The sequence below is a fragment of the Engystomops pustulosus genome, chromosome 6 (genome assembly GCF_040894005.1).
Source record: "Engystomops pustulosus chromosome 6, aEngPut4.maternal, whole genome shotgun sequence".
Lineage (NCBI taxonomy): Eukaryota > Metazoa > Chordata > Amphibia > Anura > Leptodactylidae > Engystomops > Engystomops pustulosus.
In genome coordinates, this window is record NC_092416.1 from 157,177,229 (window position 1) to 157,198,526 (window position 21,298).

At 41.6% G+C, this 21,298-nt stretch overlaps 1 protein-coding gene across 1 annotated transcript; it reads right to left on the reverse strand.

Annotated features, from left to right (window-relative positions):
- Positions 1-5,536: 5,536 nt before the first annotated feature.
- On the reverse strand, positions 5,537-16,292 carry MMP9 (matrix metallopeptidase 9). The gene is made up of 13 exons (XM_072112003.1): positions 16,099-16,292; positions 15,719-15,963; positions 14,871-15,019; positions 14,345-14,473; positions 12,454-12,627; positions 11,409-11,582; positions 11,149-11,322; positions 9,743-9,898; positions 8,916-9,126; positions 8,673-8,806; positions 7,198-7,348; positions 7,003-7,106; positions 5,537-6,031 (listed from the first exon to the last, which is right to left on the reverse strand). The coding sequence occupies exons 1-13, from the start codon at positions 16,234-16,236 to the stop codon at positions 5,922-5,924; spliced, it is 2,049 nt and encodes a 682-aa protein (XP_071968104.1). The 5' UTR covers positions 16,237-16,292; the 3' UTR covers positions 5,537-5,921.
- Positions 16,293-21,298: the final 5,006 nt, after the last annotated feature.

Below are 21,298 nucleotides of genomic sequence, written 5' to 3' on the forward strand. Positions count from 1 at the left end.
CTCTCTGCCACCCATTGGTTTGAAGCCTGAGTCCATTTAGGGTATGTCGCCATGACACTCTCTAGCCTGCTGCCGCTGCCTCTGCATGCCGTCCCCTATAGTGTCAGGGTCAATTATTGCATGTTTTAGATGCTATCTAGCTTCATTCTGTCACTCTGTCATGGCCATGCTGTTGCCCATAATTTTGGCATAATGGTGCGTTTAAGCAGCCTCAGAGGCATCCATGCATGCTGCCCCTGCTGTTTCCTGTCCATTTCCGTGGTGTTTCCATCCTTTTCTGAGGTTCCCAGGTGTTTGGCCAAGCTTCCCTGTGCAGAGCCTTGGTCCCCTTGAAAAATGCTCGAGTCTCCCATTGACTTCAATGGGGTTCGTTATTCGAGACGAGCACTCGAGCATCGGGAAAAGTTCGTCTCGAATAACGAGTACCCGAGCATTTTAGTGTTCGCTCATCTCTAGTTGTTACCCTATCGAGATATTTTGCTCCCCCCATAACAATCAATCAACCCCCTGATTTATGATGTGTTTCTATGCTACGATTAACCAGTACCTTCTCCATACCCGCAGCCTTTATGTGCAGTATTTCTGTTTCTAGTGTGCTGAGAGTCTTCTAGCAGTTGTTCTATGTGCGTATAATGTGTATTGTATACTTTTGTACTTCATTAAACATCAGACGCCACTGGGGGATGCAGACTTTAATTAGACAACACACTGTTTCCGGATTGTTTCAGGAGAACTGCAGTGCTCAATAGGAATGCAGTCTACATAACGGGATACATAATGCACCTTCCCTCCCCCATGACTGCACCACTCTTCCACTATCTTTTGGCTTTTTTGGTTTTTTTTACTGATTTACCGTTTTGTAGTCGACAATCATGCATGTTTGACCATCCATATGGGGTTTCAAGATGCATGTGAGTATTTAATGGTTTAGTACAAAATCTGAGTTGTAATATAGAATATAAATAATATCAAGTGTGATCTATTACAAAGGTTGAAGGAACATCTTGGAGACAGTAATTATAAATGCAAACAAACTCTACTTATACTTATAAGCACAGACGCATGGTGGGTATTGTATAGATAGTCAACATCAGTTGGCATCTGCTTATTCACTCTCAACCTTTACCGGTAGGGAATAGCATTGCAAGCAGGGGCGTAACTACAGTGGTAGAAGCCATAGCAATTGCTATGGGGCCCACAGTGTCAGGTGGCCCGTCATCTAGCCTAACACTAGAGAATAGAGGATGTGCACCATTCTATACATATTTTTCTGCACATTGAACATTATAATATGTATATAACATATATGGGATATATATGTGTTGTATGTATATATGCTGTACGTCTGTATATGGCACTATATGTGGGTGTATATGTGTTGTGTATATGCTCTATATGTTGTAAGTGTATAAATGTGTGTATGAGTGAAGAACGGTATGTTTATGTGCATAAATATATGTATATATATGAGTGGGAAAGGGGGCCCCATTCTGAAGTCTGCTATGGGGCCCTGTCTTTCCTAGTTATGCCCCTGAATACAAGATGTCTCTATTGTTGTTGTTGCCAATATTGCCAAAAAAACAACTACATGCCCCATGTGACAGCAAAGTTGTTTATAGTTAGTTTCTTTTTTTTGTAGCATTATTATCATTTGGTGGCCCTACAATAATTCTTTGGTCAATGTGTCGCTGGACGTATTACGTTACAAATTTAATCCGCTTCCTATGTCCATAAAATGGACAGCTAATCCTACAATCTGTGTAGTTCCATCAAGTTTCCTTTAAGAACATGTACTTTGCCCTAAATGTGAAATGTACATCCCTTAACAATGTTGCTACTTACAGGCTATATTCAGCATTGCAGCTGGGAAGGAAATGTTATTAATGTGACCAATAGGATGTCATGTATGTTTTATATTGTACAAGGCTCCTGGTTGGATAAGCTCGGAATTCTCTGACCAAGGGAAGTTCATAAAACCCCTTGTGGATGGAATGTTCCAGAGAGTTGTGAGATTATTCGTGATAAGAGGAATCACATGTCTGGACAAGTCATGTGATCACCACTATTTTTGGCTGTATGCCGGTTGGTTGTAGTGCATCCAGTATGGCTGGTGTGGTGAGACGTCATCACAGTGAGGCAGTGATGGCAGTTACACACATTACTATGGTAACGAACAGGAGAGTCTGCCTGACGGCCACGCCTCCCCCCCCCCCCCCCAATCCAATCACCTGCACGAAAATCCTGGGGGAATTTGGCGCAAATTGGAAATTGTTGGGAAATCCGACTAGAGTGAGCGTTTCGGACCCTTAGTAAATGAGCCCCATTGTTAGGTAGAGCAGCAGGACGAGCATGTATACTCCCTATCCATTCCATTCTATGGAGGGGTTGGTATCCATGGCACTCCAATTCACTGACGTTGAGCGTGTCAGAGATAGCCAAGTGCTGTGAGAATGGGACCCCTATTTTCCGGATTGCTGAGGGTCCAGTTCTCATGACCAATCACCTTGGGCAACTTTCTCAGTTGGTACAACCCCTTTAATTGATAAGTGTTTCTCTTTTTCCTGCGGTGCCCCTATAGGACAAACGAAGCATTACATAATTCTTATTTAAAAAAGGAGGCTGTAGATGTCATGAATAGACATGATTCCCCCTCTTAGTAAATACTCTACGGCTCATTAACGGGGGACCTTGAAAATGGGACAGTCCTTTATTGACCCCAAATTCCATTAATGGGTTAGCAATATTATATTGGAAAAAAATAACTATTTTCATGGGGGTAGAAATAAGGTAACACCTAAATGATGAAGTTGTTTCCAGCAATAATTCATTATATTCAAATCTATTGTCTTCCATCCTGATTTTGTACATGATGCCCGCTCCTGCTTCATGCATGTCATGCCCAATCCAGCCTGATCAAAAAGCCTCCGCTTTGATTTTCAGTCATCGCTCCCCTAAACTCCTACATGTTCTGCTCTAGATTCTCAAGATTCATGAAAGCTTAGAGTTATTTTTAGAGAAATAATAAAACAGAGAGATCCTTTCATCCCGATTCTTGTTTGATGTTTTGTCAGTCTGCCTTTGCCAACCTCAGGATGCCGCTGTATGATTTAATGGGTCACTCATCGGGTACATACAGATATATAGGCAAGTTCCTGTATATTCACTCCCACTCAGGTTTACAGGTTTTGCTTGAGGCAGGTCCAACGGGAATGTCAACATTTTCTGAAATAAAAATTAAAAGTAACCCTCCCCTCACATACATAAGTTATATTGTCCCTGTACTGTGACATCACTGTGTGTATTATCCCTGTACTGTGACATCACTGTGTGTATTATCCCTGTACTGTGATATCACTGTGTGTATTATCCCTGTACTGTGACATTACTGTGTGTATTATCCCTGTACTGTGACATCACTGTGTGTATTATCCCTGTACTGTGACATCACTGTGTGTATTATCCCTGTACTGTGATATCACTGTGTGTATTATCCTGTTCCGTGACATCACTGTGTGTATTATCCCTGAACTGTGACATCACTGTGTGTATTATCCCTGTCCTGTGACATCACTGTGTGTATTATCCCTGCACTGTGATATATCTGTGTGTATTATCCCTGTACTGTGATATCACTGTGTGTATTATCCCTGTACTGTGACATTACTGTGTATTATCTCTGTACTGTGATATCACTGTGTGTATTATCCCTGTACTGTGACATCACTGTGTGTATTATCCCTGTACTGTGACATCACTGTGTGTATGATCTCTGTACTGTGACATCACTGTGTGTATGATATCTGTACTGTGACATCACTGTGTATATTATCCCTGTACTGTGACATCACTGTGTGTATTATCTCTGTACTGTGACATCATAGTGTGTATTATCTCTGCACTGTGACATCATTGTGTATTATCCCTGTACTGTGACATCACTGTGTGTATTATCCCTGTCCTGTGACATCACTGTGTGTATTATCCCTGCACTGTGATATATCTGTGTGTATTATCCCTGTACTGTGATATCACTGTGTGTATTATCCCTGTACTGTGACATTACTGTGTATTATCTCTGTACTGTGATATCACTGTGTGTATTATCCCTGTACTGTGACATCACTGTGTGTATTATCCCTGTACTGTGACATCACTGTGTGTATGATCTCTGTACTGTGACATCACTGTGTGTATGATATCTGTACTGTGACATCACTGTGTATATTATCCCTGTACTGTGACATCACTGTGTGTATTATCTCTGTACTGTGACATCATAGTGTGTATTATCTCTGCACTGTGACATCATTGTGTATTATCCCTGTACTGTGACATCACTGTGTGTATTATTCCTGTACTGTGACATCACTGTGTGTATTATCCCTGTACTTTGACATCACTGTGTGTATGATCTCTGTACTGTGACATCACTGTGTGTATTATCCCTGTACTGTGACATCACTGTGTGTAATATTCCTGTACTGTGACATTACTGTGTGTATTATCCATGTACTGTGACATCACTATGTGTATTATCCCTGTACTGTGACATTACTGTGTGTATTATCAATGTACTGTGACATCACTGTGTGTATTATCCCTGCACTGTGATATCTCTGTGTGTATTATCCCTGTACTGTGATATCACTGTGTGTATTATCCCTGTACTGTGACATTACTGTGTATTATCTCTGTACTGTGATATCACTGTGTGTATTATCCCTGTACTGTGACATCACTGTGTGTATTATCCCTGTACTGTGACATCACTGTGTGTATGATCTCTGTACTGTGACATCACTGTGTGTATGATCTCTGTACTGTGACATCACTGTGTGTATTATCCCTGTACTGTGACATCACTGTGTGTATTATCTCTGTACTGTGACATCATAGTGTGTATTATCTCTGCACTGTGACATCATTGTGTATTATCCCTGTACTGTGACATCACTGTGTGTATTATTCCTGTACTGTGACATCACTGTGTGTATTATCCCTGTACTTTGACATCACTGTGTGTATGATCTTTGTACTGTGACATCACTGTGTGTATTATCCCTGTACTGTGACATCACTGTGTGTATTATCCCTGTACTGTGACATCACTGTGTGTAATATTCCTGTACTGTGACATTACTGTGTGTATTATCACTGTACTGTGACATCACTGTGTGTATTATCCCTGTACTGTGACATCACTGTGTGTATTATCTCTGTACTGTGACATCACTGTGTGTATTATCACTGTACTGTGACATCACTTTATTTATTAGCCTTGTACTGCGATATCACTGTTTTCTCCTCACTGATGATCTGGAGGGTAAAACCCCTTTCCAACTGACTTCTTATTCGTGACCATTGTTTCTATAGAGTAGAACTGCAGTACCAGCCGCCACTCGTGGACAGATGTGGCACTGTTCATAGAAAAAAGCAGCCATGTTTCCTATAGAATCCCATTAAACAAATCCCCCAATCTACAGCCTTCTACAAAATGTTTTATCTTTTCACATGCAAAAAACTACAGAAGCCCGGGTCAAGAAGGAACAGTATTTATTAGAATAGAAAACAATATATTATAGAAATCTCTGAAAGGTCACCTTGTCTCATTTTACTACTGCCACAACTCATCATCTGTCACACATCTCTGCGGAAGCCTGCGCCAGGCAGGCGTAGTCACACACACACACACACACACACAACCCTAAGGGGGATTAAACATGGAGCCCATGCTTACAGTGCCTCAACACTTACACGTCTCTTGTAGGAGCACATCTGCCGCCGAGAGGCGCGGCGGGATCTAAGGTTGACATATATAAAAACAAAGACTTCCCGTTCTAAGCTACCTCCGACAACCCTCGTTTAACCCTTTCCTAAATGGCCAACTCTTCGTAACACATTCATCCTCCTCCGATGAAACTCTAATTTTCCGGACAGCGAAGGACGTCGTATTTCACATAGCCAACTTTTTCCACTTGCTTGCGCCACGTCATGCGCCAGAAGAAGAAATCCTGACAGAAGTAGTATTTGCCTGCAAGAAGAAGAAGAAGAACATTTGTAAATATCTGCACATCTATGAGACATGGATAACATATGATGCAGGTTATGTATACATTTTAATTGGGATACCGTGAATGCTAAATGATGGATAGATAGATAGATAGATAGATAGATAGATAGATAGATAGATAGATAGATAGATATAGGAGACAGATAGATATAAATATATAGAAAGATAGATAGATAGATATGAGATAGATAGATAGATACATACAAGATAGATGGATACATAGATGAGACGGATATATATAAATATATAGAAAGATAGATAGGTACAAGATAGATACGAGATAGATAGATAGAGGAGACAGATAGATATGATGGATGGATAGATAGATAGATAGATAGATAGATAGATAGATAGATAGATAGATCTGTCTCTAGAACGAGATAGATCTGTCCGATACGAGATAGAAAGTCTGAGAAAACAGCCCTAGTTATTTTTGGCTCTTCCATGAAGTAAAATGGAGAGCAGCATGTGCGGCCCTCTCTCCATTCAGCCTGAATATAGGATGTGGGTTGATGCAGGTTGAATAGGTGTAAGGTCGCCACTAAACCCAAGAGACTTAGGGACTCATAAGGTTTCTGTTTCCCATATGGTAAGTACTAGTACTATATACAATGCGGTTATGATATTGTATGATCACCCTGGCACCCACCGTGATAAATCCCCCAATATATTATGATTTGGGGCCTGGCACAGATTTTACACTGACCCAGCAGCTTCAAGTTATTCTATTGCCCACACTGTGGTATTTCTATGGGCTCTACGGTTACATTACTACGGCCTAATAATGGCTGCAGCCAGAGCCTGAAGTAGGCCCGCACTCTCATAGCAGCGTCACTGCTGAACCTCTGTGCAGAGTCCGAGTGCCTGAGAGAGAAATGAGTCCCCCGGGGCCAATATAAGAAAAGATGCTACACCACAATGTACATCATTACCTTGATACACAAAGATATCGTGAGAATCAGTGGGAACGCCAGTGAAATCTTCATCTGTGTGTCGTGGGTATCCCTTATCCACCGCCTGTGACTTCACATCCAGTCTATTAATAGGAAAATAAAGTTATTATTTTTCTCCGAGCAACTACAGATGTTTTTCTTTTATATATTATCGCTTGGATTGTAAAATTTTACCTCCAGTATCTTTCACCGTTAAACAGCAGGACCTTTCCATTATCCCTTGTAATAGCACCTAAGATTCTGTCCACATCCTTGCCGAATCCTAGTTTGTCAAGGCTACGTGGTCCCAGAACTGTGTTTCCAGTATACTGCCAGAATTTGCGACCTGCGATGACATGAATGTTATGACAGGTTATGATACATAAAACATGACTACAGGGACAGTATCAATCTTATAAAACCATCCTTTTTTAATGATCAGAGCTGCCTATGAGAGGAGACAAAAGCCTCTCATATCCAGCCGTATAATGGGTACTTAGGGTATGTACAAGGGTGGATCTATAGGGTGAGGGGCTTAATGTCATGCCCATACAAACTAATTCTCCAAAATGGTGCAACTTTATTAAGACCCATGATTTCTGCACTGGCCTTGATTATGGTGCATCGCCCCCAAGACCAGAATTGAAATCTATGCTGGCCAAAGATTTTAGCTGTAACCTGCAACAGTTTTCTGGCAGGCCAACATATCCTCTTCCTGGTCCCCTTAATTGACCGATCTGACAACTTTTGGAGAATATGGCAGAAAAAGCAGAAAGTTTACATGGCATGTGCTAAAAATTGCCACTTTTTAATGGCAGGAAACTTGCATGCGGATTATACTAGATTAGACCCAGTGGGGGAAGGTATATCGTGTGTCCAGGTTATCTACAATAACATCCAGCCCACACCTCGCCCCACCATGCACCCTCAATGCTCACTTGGCATAGGGGGATAAAAAGTAGCAATATCTGGCATCCACATAATGGGGCAGATTTATCAAGTGTCTGAAAGTCAGAATATTTCTAGTTGCCCATGGCAACCAATCACAGCTCAGCTTTCATTTTACCAGTGCTCATGAATATTTTAAAGGGGAGCTGTGATTGGTTGCCATGGGCAACTAGAAATATTCTGACTTTCAGACAGCTTGATAAATCTGCCCCAATGTGTGTTTAAAACCTTTTTTAGACAGCTATCTTGTTAGGGTCTGTTCACATTTATGGGTTGACATCCGTGGATTGGGCGATATGAGGTTAAAAAAACTGGCACCCATGTGACACATGACTATAATATCTTCAAAAGTAAAAGCCACCCTTCTGTAGACATGTGTTTGGGCTTGTTGACCCTTGGAGTAATAGCTTCCTGGGTAAGAATCCATTGACATAGCTTACAAGGATATTGTTGGAGACCTTTAAATGGGGTAGGAAATCTTACAGGCATGAGAAATGAATATGCAAATAAGCAACCCTCCAAAAGAATGAAAAGTATCGCTTTAAATATTCCTTGTGGTAGCCATTGGCTAGCTTCTTATGGGAAGCTTAAAAGTGAGATACCACTTCCTTATGAAGGAAAGCTTTTTTACATATGATTTGCCAAGGGAGTACTCAAAGTTTTCCACATGGTCATAAGCAGAGCGTCTAAATGCACCCTTTTATCACTCCTTAATCTCCCACCTGAGAAAAAGAAGATCTTCTTGCTTTTGGGGTCCTGGAATGCAGTGTCAATATTGGAGGGGAGTTCTGGCCAAGTGTCTGATATTGGGGTAGAAGACTTGGGTGGACCTCTGGCCGGTAATTTCCAGTACACTCTGAAACATAAATAGAAGGAACTTGTCAATGATGAAACAAATGTGCTAAAAATTGTATAAAAAGCAGATTTTTAAGTTTCAAAGGCAACCTATATCATGTTCCTCTTACCCATCCTTAAAGAAATGAAGGACTCCTTGAATTTCTGCGATGGCATCAAACATTTTCACCTTGCATGGGTCTTGTGTAGGATCAATAGGAACATCACTAGTAGTAGTGGTAGTAGTGGTCATAGTAGTGGTGGTAGGGGTTGAAGGAGTGGTTGTAGGCCGTGGTTTCTTGGTGGGTTTTGGTGGAGTGGGCTTTGGACCAGATCCAGATCCTTTAAAACATAGACAAGAATTAATCAAGCAGTTCCAGCTGCCGTACTATCTGCTATAGGCCCAGTAATTAATCACTACGACGTCTACTGCTGGGCTGTAATATATCATTGAAGTATAGACATTGACAGTAAAGAACACATTGGATTTTTTTCAGCTCTTACGCTTTTTTTTGTAATTATTGCATTTCTTTTGAGCACCATTTACAAGTACAACAACCAATATTTCATCTCCATCTCCATGAATGCACATTCCGACATCCTACTTGGGGAGTATATTATTCATTGCTATCATTATGTAGTAGTGATATGTGTGCTTTATATAGCGCGGCTCCGTTTGTACATATGTAATCAAGAGTTTCCAAGTAATAACCCTAATTCCTCCATCTCTCGCGCCATTGCCAGTCATTCCTGTTCCCTTCACAATCAATCCACATTTACAGGTTGCCCGGCAACAGCACAGTTGCCGGTGAAAATGATTTACGTCCGGGGAGAGAAGCGGATCTGACTGTTTTTAATTATCATAAAATAGCATGTCGATTGGCTTAAAACTGAATCATGGCAAATACCATGTAAGAATGGTAGACAAATATTAATTTAATAACCTGGAGGCCCTTACCGTATAGATACTGTATCCCATTTATGTCATCAGAATGGAGCTCAAAGTCTTTCACGTATTTGTACATGGGGTACATCAGGGCATCTTGGACGCTACTATGTTCCAGTCCTAATGCATGACCAAACTCATGTGCTGCCACCAAAAACAGACTGTAACCTGTGGAAAATTAAGAAATGTTGGATGAAGTTATGGGTTGATGAAAACACTCAAGTTAGGGTGTGATATTTAAGACTACGTCCATCAGAAATTACTTTCCGGTGATAATTTAACAAGGAAAACCAATGGTTCCTTAGCAACTCGTCTCCTGTTGGCAGTACCATTTAAGCTGTTTCTGTGTTGTCAGGCTTGCAGGCTACAAGTCACCAGATACTTAAATCATGCTGCTGACAGCACAGTAGATGTTCTGTTTCTCAGGTGCAATTTTTCTATGCAAAGACACTAAAAACCATTTTATAAGAGCATTCCAAATTTTCACTTCGGAGAAGTGATCAATACCAGATTGGTAGGGATCCAACAACTGGAACACCATGCAAGAAGCTTGATGTGTGTTTGTGGCACTCAATTTTACAATAAGTGGGCACTTTTACTGTGGGGTGTGCAAAAAGGTTGAGCAGGATAGGAAATAACTTGTTGATTGGTGAGGGACCAACTCCTCAGACCCCACCTATCACGAGAACAGAACCCTCAACCTTCCAAAGAATGGGGATCCTGTTCTCACTAAAAGGTGGAGGGGCAGGATGAGTATACTCTTTTCTATCTGTGATGGCTTTCATAGATAGTATACAGAGTGACAGGGCACTCCATTCATTAGTTAGTTCAGGACATCTGCTCTCCAGATCACGAGTATTCCTAGTGATCTGTGGGGTCCCAGCTTTTGGACTCCAATCACCCTGTTATCTCCTATTCTGTTGATAGGGGATAACTTAAATAATTGGGATAACTACCTTAATAGTAATGGGCCTGGTACAGATTTTCCATTGGGACTCAGCAATTTCAAGTTACCGTATGTCACTGGTCACTATGGGCAGGGCAAGTGCCAGAACTGGACATACCCGGGCAAGTGCCGGGGCCCAGGGCTGCCGCGGGGGCCCGCATAAGTCTGTACATAATGCATTCATAGGGGGTGTGGGAGGCTTTCTATAAAATACCCATGAGGGGGCTGTTTGGGATGATAAACTAGGGAATGTTTTAGGGAACAGTTTCTCAATTTTTAATGCCGCCACATGAGTTCGTTGTAAAGGGGCCCACTGAGGCTCTGTCGCCCAAGGGGCTACTGAATCCTTGAGTTGACCCTGACTATGGTCACACTATTACTCTATAGGGCACAGTGGTCTAAACTTTTATTGTAAAGGGCACTATTTCATCTAGGACATTATTGGTAAGATAAGTTGTATTATGTTACATACCTTGGTCTGGGCAGAATCCCCATTTCTTGTCCTTGTCATAGCTGGAGGTAGTTGCACACCATAATTTCTTGTCGTCCCGTCCATCGCTAGTACATTGGCGATATGTCTTGCCCAGGAAGGTGAAGGGGAACACACAAGGGTCACCCTGAGAGTTTCCACCAATGACAGAAGTATCTGCATGGAAATGGTTCAAGTCAGTAGTGTCCTCCAAATGTTTTATCATGTCACATCCACATATATCTTATATAAAGACCATGTACCTCTGTTGGGGCAGAATCCGTATTTGCCATCCTTGTCATAGTTGGCTGTGGTACTACACCAGCGATATCCATCTGAACGACCTTCTGTTGTACAGGAAGAATAAGACTGACCATCAAAAATAAATGGGAATACACAGGGCTGACCTTCTGCATTGCCGTCAAAGGTGTAGAGCACTGTGGAGAAAGCAGAGGTAAATTTATATATGTTCTTTCAACTTTTATGACTGTCTTTGCTCAAAACAGAAGTTTTGAGTCTTTTCAGCTATAAAATTTGACCAAAAATTATGAGATAGTTTGGAACCAATGATGGTCATACACAAGTTTATACTGGTAAAGCCCACCAATTTCAGTAGACTGAATGTCCAGCTACTGTGAATGAGAGTGTCCTGCTTTGCCGTGATGGCATATTGTGTGAGTAAGTAGGGTCAACCTTTTGGATATCAACATGCCCAATATCTCACAGGACGTAAAGATAGAGGTGCCTTCTCTTAATCAGGCCACATGTAAACTTGGCTACCATGTTACATAGAAGAGATGAGGGTCGAAGGGGCTTTAGTTTCAGTTGAACAAGATTTTTTGGTCAGAGAGATACCTACAAATAAATTCAGTGCCCGCTATACTTGCTTATTAGAGTGGATTCCCTGAGACACCTTCCCCTCGCAAGCTATCAATATTTAACTCCTGGAAAATCCCTTTAACATTCACATTACAAAGACATGATGATGTAGAATGTAAAATCATGACAGCTATGACTATTTTTAGTCCATAAAAATCTAATATGAATGAAAGTCAGTGTTAAATAAAATATATATATATCGAGTTAGGTGCTATGTATAACCAAATCATAAAAGGCTATTAAGCTTAAAACCAACTTCATGGATTATTTAAAGGCATCTTGTAGCATTATATCCAGTAGTTCCCACATCCTGAGTGAACATGCAATTTATGATGTTTTATTTACTAGGGTTATGCAATCAAGTCCCAGCTCTGCTAAATTTGGCATGAAAGCAGATATCTGTGAGGTGCTCCGGCGTACTGTACTCACACTCGCTAGGGCAGAAGCCAAATTTTTGGTCCACATCAAAGTTGGGGGTTGTGCTACACCAGATGTGTCCATCTGATCGGCCATTGCTTGTGCAGGAGTTGTATTCTTGACCATCAAACACAAAGGGGAAATGACACGTAGCTCCATCAGCATTACCAAATCGGGTCTTCACCACTGTAAGCGAGAAAATGAGATAGTATTGAAAATAATTCCCGTACATGGCCAATGGAGCTGAGCCTATTGTAAAGAATACGAAACCTAACATGGTCCAAAAAGGTAAACCTACCTAAAATGGTCTATACAGCTGAGTTTATGAGAAAAGTAAAATAGTAAATTGAGAAAGTTTAAAACCACCAAAAGTGGTCATCTGAGTTGACCTCACTGAAGAGTAAAGGAAAGCTGACTGAAGAGTAAAAAACGTATATTGTCTATGAAGGTTCCCTCAGTTTAAGTTAGCAAACATGATTTAGCAAATTGACATCTCTGAATAAAGAAGACACTATGGTTTATCAAGGTCCCCAAATTGGAAGGTAAAGAAGACCTTTATTAAAGGAAACCTACCATTTAGAATGGTAGGGGTAAGCTGTAAGTACCGAGCACCAGCTCAGGGTGAGCTGGTGCCGGTACTTACTTTCGTTAGTGTTATAAACCGCGGTATCGTGGTTTTAACACTTTTTAAACTTTAGAGCCTCCACAGGAAATAGCGGAGATGTTGCGTACGCACGGTTGTGCGCAGCGCCGAAGCCCCTTCTGCTCTAAAGTTTAAAAAGTGTCAAAACTGCGATACCGCGGTTTATAACACTAACGAAAGTAAGTACCGGCACCAGCTCACCCTGAGCTGGTGCTCGGTACTTACAGCTTACACCTACCATTCTAAATGGTAGGTTTCCTTTAAGACCCCCTCACTAAAAAAGTAAAGTCAACCTTATTTGACCTTCAAAATTGAACTCACTGAAGTGTAAGGAAGACCTTATGGTCTGTCAATGTCCCATCACTGAAAGGTAAAGAAGACCTTACATTGTTTATTTAGACCCCCCCCCTCACTAAAAAGTAAAGCCAACCTTATGTGACCTACAAAATTGACCTCACTGAAGTGTAAAGAAGACCTTATGGTCTGTCAATGTCCCATCACTGAAAGGTAAAGGACACCTTATATGACCAAGATGACTGCATTGAAAAGTTAAATTACCATTCTAATCTAAGTGTAAATGGTTAACAGGAGGTTTTCAGGTTAGTGTTCCCAACCAAATAATTCTATAATTGATAGCATCAGCTTTACCAACATCAGGGTGTTTCATATGTCAAGGACCTCCATTGTTCTCTTGGCCCATGCATGGAGAAGCCATGTAACACAACAACATGGAGTGCACCACATATTCACCAGGCAAAATACATATTTCATATGGGAAGAGGGGGTACCATGACATCAGAAAGGATGGTGATGTCACTCAGAGAAGAGGGTGAGAAATTAGGCAGGGCTATTTAAGACCTGGAGCACTCCCTTTAAGGTCCCAAATGTGAACAGCTACTTGCACTGTATTAGTGATTACAGTCAGACTCATCATTATTTTGCAGAAGCTTCTTAAAGTAAATAGCTGATATCTATTTTTCTTTATAAAAAATAATTATTCCAGCTAACGAACTGTGTTAATTGAAATATGCCTTAAAGCGATGTAGCTGCATCCAACATCTTTCTTCTGTTTCTTGTTAAAGATCTTATAAAATTGCAAACATGGTAATCAAATCATGGCATATTTTAGGCATCATTAGCTATAATTAATTTTACCGTTATTTTTCATAGCTAGTTTACATAAAAGGTTCATTTTCATGGACCCGTGGCTTAACATGACAATGTCATTACATAATCCTATTGTTGATCGTTCACACTCACCAACTCCAGTTCCAAGAGTCCAGTTCTCATCCTCGTCAAAGTGAGCATCCCCTTGAACACCTTCACCTGGAGGGTACGCATGAGCCAAAAGACCATCTTTCCCATCAAAGGGATAAGGATCTCCATGGTCTGTAAAGCAAATACACAATTATTACTCATGTGGTTAATATACAATGCATTACTCCCACCCAAGGAACCCTACCATGTTGGCACCTATATGGCTCCCAGTACCTGCGGCATAAGTCTTGTGAGATGGTCTTTAGAAATTATACCATCTTAAATTTTGAGAGGGTGGCCTACTGTCTTTTAATGACTTATATTATTTGGGTATGTCATGTTCTAAGCCAAACTTCTCCAAAGGATCCCCCAGTGCGTCCAGACTCATATCCAAAGCACAACCCAGTTTGGAGGGGACTAAGGTCTCCTTGTTAGAGGTTGATGAACAATGTGGCCCCCAGATTTATACAAGCTCTTGGCCATAAGGAACCCCAATTTAATATTGCTTTGGGGGGTAAAATTCACTCACTGTCAGATCCAAACAAGATGTTGATGTCAGGTTCCCCATTGTAGATTCTGGTAAATGTGAGGGGTGTAACATCACTCCAGACCTTGAAGGCACGGGCAAAGGCATCATCGATCACTTCAGGGTCAAGGTCAGGTGAGTAGTTGAGGATCCTAAATGTAAAACATGACTTAGGCATAGGAAGTCTTCCCTGTATGACTACACATAGAGATAACAGTCAACCACCGAGTAGGAGCACCTACTGGACTCCTGAACCCACAGTAAACACAGATTTAAATATATAATTAGATCTTTTCCCACAAAACTATATATTAATCAGCTCAACTTCATGTACTCTATAATATAATGTCTACAAATTACAATGCATTTTTTGGTGACAAGAGACCTTTACACAACCCCTTTATGATGATCCTAAATGATTTTTTAGGTCACTGTACACAGGGGTGCACCATACATGAGTCAAGTTGAGCTTGTTTCTTTAGGCAACACCACCTGCAGCAAGATGAGGACACTTTAAAGGACATCTACAACCAGACACCAGATTACTGGTGGTAGAGTGTCCCAAATGATCTGTGTCCCTGTGTGACCCTGGCCAGATTTCTGTCCACTGCAAATAAACAATTAAACTTTCTATAGAATGACAGCAAGCAGAGATCTAAGAAACTGTGAGGAATTGATACAGAAAGTATATTGGAAAATTATATAACTTTTCATTATACAAACAATATCAATAATTTGCCAAAATGGGAATACCCCTTTAAGTGTCAATGTCACATGTTTCCTCTGTAATTTCCTCTGTTTTACGCTCTACATCACTATGGTTCACGCATCAGTAAAAAGTGGTCACCTACTTGTATGTAATATCATTATGATCCCACTTTAGATCTCCCTCAAACGTCTGAAACTTGCCCACATCCGGCACGCCACAACGGGGGCTGTTCATAGCCTCCATGGTCTCAGCATCAAGCTCTCCGGTTTCTTTAAGTCCCAGTTTCTTCTGCATTCTGGTCAGTGACTTTTTCATGGAGTTTAGCAGGGGCATGTGACTCGATTCTCCTTGTTGCTGGGGCATGTAGCCATATTGTATTAGGTATTTCTGTGAAAGGAATGGGATGTTATGACAAAGTCAAGAAAGGGGTCACGTTAGTAGACGGTGATACATTACTGATGATGGCATCAGGGTGACCATCCATCCGTACGTCCAGGGCAATATATATAAAAGGGTATTTACCTCCGCCGTCTGTAGGTCAGTTAAGTTGCTCCTTAAGTCGGACGGGAATATAACAGCTACAGGATTCTGCTGAGATGTTGGAGCAGAATAACTCCAGGCACACAAGGTGCCGAGAAGAAGGAGCCGCGCTGCCAGCATTCTTCAGGGGACAACTAGCTCTTTTTCCTTCCCTGTCTTGTTGCTTCTGAATGCTTGTGTTTATCTCCACTATATATACACCTTAATGGCTGAATCACTCAAACCTCAGACCACAAGATTGTAACACATGGTATGTAAGGGGAGGGGGGGCAGTGTGTGTCACACTTGCACACTAGTGCGGATGGAGGGGAGGGCTGTGTAAGTGTGTCACACAGATCAAAAATAATAACTACAGACGTTTCATCACCGTTGTGTCAATAGAGCAAAGTCACATCCTGGCAACAAATGCAATGTTCACGTTACATAGGTAGATGTGGAAGATTAAAGACCCCCCCTTCATTTATTAGCTGACATGCAGAGAAGTTACTTAAACCTCTCCCTATATCCTATTCCTACTTCCCATGCAGTGCTGCAATAGTAAAAATTCTGAAGAATGGAAATCTCTTCTGTTTTTGCTGGGATATGGATTCAACTTTTTCCTAGCATATGTACCAACATTAGGCTGCGTTCACATGTACGTTGGGGGATGTATATCTGGCAATGGACGCACAGAGCGATACAGTGCCGCAAACGTCCGGCAGTGTACCACTCCGTACACAGGGAAATGATTGGACATGTCCCCGTGTTACGGCGTTGTGCACCATGCATCGCTATGGAGAGGGGACGGATAGACTCTCCGGCCCGGCGGGCATACGTTTGTGTGAACTTGTTTTAAAGTACTTTGAAAATTAGAAAAGTATTTGAAATTTCGGTGTGGGTCTGGTGAATTGGGCCCCATGTGCAGTTTGTCCAGTGAAGCCGAGGGTAGTAATACCGCATGTTCTGGGCAAGGAATCCTTCCCATGGCTTTACCAGACCCACGTCGCATGCGCAGGAGAGTCATGCGCAGGAGAGTCATGGGAACCCGTCTCCCAAGACCCACTCCCACTTTCTACCGTTTTTCTCAATTACAGGCAGAGGTAATATCAATGTTTGGAATCCAGTTATCTAAAGTCATTCTGATGCTTCAGTGGTTCCCAGCTGCCTGAGATGTTCCCTTTAAGGGCAGCAGACCTATAAATAAACACATAAATAGGAGGTTTTTTTATGCTATATAAACACTGTTTGCCCCCTAGTGCTTGTCAGTGGAGGGAACCCAAGTGTCAATGGGTTTTAGTTACAGATCCTTGTTTCAACAAATGTCTGTGACTATCTATATAGTAATGGGCTGTCTTTTAAGGTAGGAAAAAGAAGCATTCCATCCTGGAAAACATATCTGCATATTTTAACAGAATACCCAAGGGGAGCATCAATAGCTATAAGTGTCCACACACCTACAAGGCGGTCATGTTTGGTAAGGAGAACTCTAACTTCCAGACCCTTTATAGTAATAAGGGCACAGCAGTTTAAGGATACCTACAGTAACTACTGGGACTATCTAGACTTGAATCAGGTATTCACTTTCCCTGTACCAAAACAGGACAAACGTAGCCCAGAACAGTTTCCTCCAAATCCATTGGGAATCCACTTTCTCCACCAACTCCTTTAGTAGATGTAACTCCATTGATTTTCTTGAAGCTGCAATCTTTTTTCTGGCCCCAATTCCATCAATTCTCAAACAATAATGCAATTAGTTTTGGCAATCAATATTCTAATTATGTGGTCTACTAAACCAGACGCAGTACAGAGCCGAAGGTTGCAAAGAGTTAAAGATGATGGAGGTGGTGGCAGGTCCTCTTTAACTCTGGTTGTACTCTTCATAGTGAGAGGACCTCTTTGTAGAAGATCAGATAAGGGTCTTAACCCCCAATTGTGTATTTCAAAGAGAGATTTCTATTCTAGTCTTCCCCTTTAAGAGGTTTCTACACATGAGAGAGACCTCCCTCTGTTTATTCGAAGTGACCTAAGGTATTGAGGTCAACTCCATTGAGAACATCGCTCTCTTCCTCAGGTCACACCTTAATAAAAAAAAAGAAGCCACAACTTATTGTGAGATTAGAAGGAATGTTACGAGACTAAAATCAGCAACATGCAACCACACAGACCCTTACTCAGCACCACACAACCCTACAGCGCCGTACTCAGCAATACGTAGCCACACACCTTGCCTCAGCAGTACACAACCAAACTTCTAAGACCCACAACAGGAGCGAGATGTAAAAATCCTCCCGTCTGCCGGAGAATAAAGAGCACATCCCTCCGTCTCTGCAAATATAATTGTCAGCGTATGTGTCTCAAACGCTTTCTTCCTGTCCCTGTCAATGTCTGTCTACAGATGTGCCAATCTGTACATGTTTATGTCAGCCTGTATTAATATATACAATGTGGGTCAGTGTATAGCAGCGTGCGTCTGACAAGGATTAACAATTCTCTATCCTGGTCTTTATCCTATTTGTAGAAGTTAGCTAGATGACAGCATGAGGCAAGGGACCCATGAAGCAAGTGAGGTTGCCTCATTATCAAATTACAGAAGGTAAGGGCAACCTGTGTCTTTTTTGGTTCTGCAATAGATGGGGAGGAGGAACAATAGGCGTCCAACCGTCCTCTTATTAAGATGGTATGGGGGTGTTTACCTACACAGTAAGGAAGGCCGCTTGCTACGAGACCCGTCCGGCCTGGGGTAACCTACATTTCAATGGAGTCATTTGGCTATTTTTCCTTTGGTCAAGTCCAATGAAAGAGTAAATCTTATGGATCTGTTATGGAAATTAAAAAGTCGTGCAAGATTTACATTCTCCACAATCTTGAAAGAAGGTGAAGAACGAGGGTGTAAATATGGACAAAGGAGGTGTCTCAACTTTGAGGTCCTGCCTATTTTGGGGGTCATAAGAACCAGGGAAGATCAACCCTCTCCAGCATGACCATACTGTCCTGGATGATCCGCTTTCTTCTCCGTAGACCATCAGTAGTAGAGAATAGTATACTCCATGTGTAAATACATTCCTGGTTTTGGTCCAAACTGAGAATTCTACTATGGCTGATGTTAACCTCAAGAGTTCACTGCATCCGGGTCGCACTCACAGGAGCTGAGGTAGGGGATTTTGTTTGTGGTGATCATCACACAAGTCACCGTGATTGTATTTTTAGATCCAGAGATGAAGTCATCAGTGACCACCAGCTCTTTAGTGTAGGAACTCGTCACAAAACATCAGCTTCCTTTGTTCTGAATAGGACATGATGACGACCAAGGCCGAGTGCACTTCTGAGTAAAATATAGCCTCATAGTGTAATAACAGAATAGTATAGAGCAAAAGTAGCTGGATAGATTGTTGGACAGTTTTGTTGGAAGAAATTAAACAAACTTGTAATTTATACATTTATATCTCTGCTCATTCTTGTTTTGGAGTCCAGTGTGTGGTTCTGTTCAGTTACTGACAGTTCTCTTTGTAGGGTCACTCCTACACAGGCAGATATGACACTACAATATTCTCAGCTCCTCCTGCTCTATAACACACTCCATGCAGATAGGACACAATTTACAATCTGTTCAGCACCTCCTGCTCTATATCATGCTGTCTGAAGATAGGAAACAACATAAAATCAGCTCAGCTCCTCCTGCTCTATAATATCCTACCTGCAAATAGGACACTGTAGATTCCGCTCATCTTCCCCTCCTCTATAACATGCAGATAGGACACAATGTACAATATGTCCAGCCCCCCTTGCTCTATAAAATGCTTATCGATTACCACAGTTTTTACCTGAATTGACCTGGGTTTTTGGCGCACGCGATCGGATTGTGTCGCATCCACGCCGGCTTGCACGTGACGGAAATGGGGGGGTGGCCATCGGAAAATCCAACGGATTCGGAAAAAACGCGGTATTTAAAAAAGAATTTGTGTCGCTTGACATGCACTTACATGCACCGGGAAGAGGAAGGTGAACTCCGGCGGACCTCAGTGCAGCAGTGACACCTGGTGGACATCGGGCGCATGGACCTTAGTGAATCCCAGCAGAACCCAAATCCTCGTCGGAGAACACACCACTGGATCGCGACTGGACCGGGTAAGTAAATGAGCCTCATATTGTCAAGGGCACCAGATGTCAACAGCTCAGTTCAGGTCACCATGGGTTCTCAGTGACCTCTAATGGAACTATTCAAGTCTGTACAAACAAATTGTACAAGTTTTGATATAATTATTTGTATCACAAGTCAAGATAACATTGTCCTAGAAGAGGAAAATGCACATGTTATTTAAAAAAATTCATAAAAAATGAAAATATAGCCACCAAGGTTTAAATGAATCAATCAAGGTCATGGTGGACATCCAAAAATCTCATCCAAAAATCTCTGTATTGCACAAGGTAAGGAAAAATATTTTGACATGTTTCTTAATGCTTGTGATATCACTATGCTGGAGGATGATGCTGGGGAAACTAGTGGACTGCACAAATGGAAAAAGTCTTCCATAACTTTGTGTAAATAGTCAAATATTTCTGTTTCCTAATGTCCATATAGAGTTATACCAAAATACATCATTTACTAACTCATGAATTTACAACCTTACAAGTGAGAGCAAACATATTTCACAGCCTCATCTCCTCCTGCCCTATAACACGCTGCCTGCAGATCGGACACTATGCACAATTTGTTCAGCAACCCCTGTTGTATAACATGCTGCCTGAATATAGGACACTATGTAGACGCTGTTCAGATCCTCATGCTCTATATAACATGCTGCCTGCAGATAGGACTCTATGTACAATCTGCTTAGCTCCTCCTGCTCTGTAACATGCTGCCTGCAGATAGGACACTATGTACAATATGCTCAGCTCCTCCTGCTCTATAACATGCTGACTGCAGATAGGAAACTATGTAGAATCTGTTTTTCTTCTCCTACTCTATAACCTGCTGTCTGCAGATAGGACACTTTGTACAGTATGTTCAGCTCCTCCTACTAAACAGTAAACTGCAACTTCAGTGTAAGGGATTACCTTTATTATACTCTTTCTTGCACGTTCCTGTGTGAACTGTAACCCAGGTCAATAAAAGTGGCCCAGGCACAAGTTTCAACAGAAAAGGAAAATCCTTTTCAATCAACCAATGCAATCAATCACTCCGAATTTCTACGGAAATGAAAAC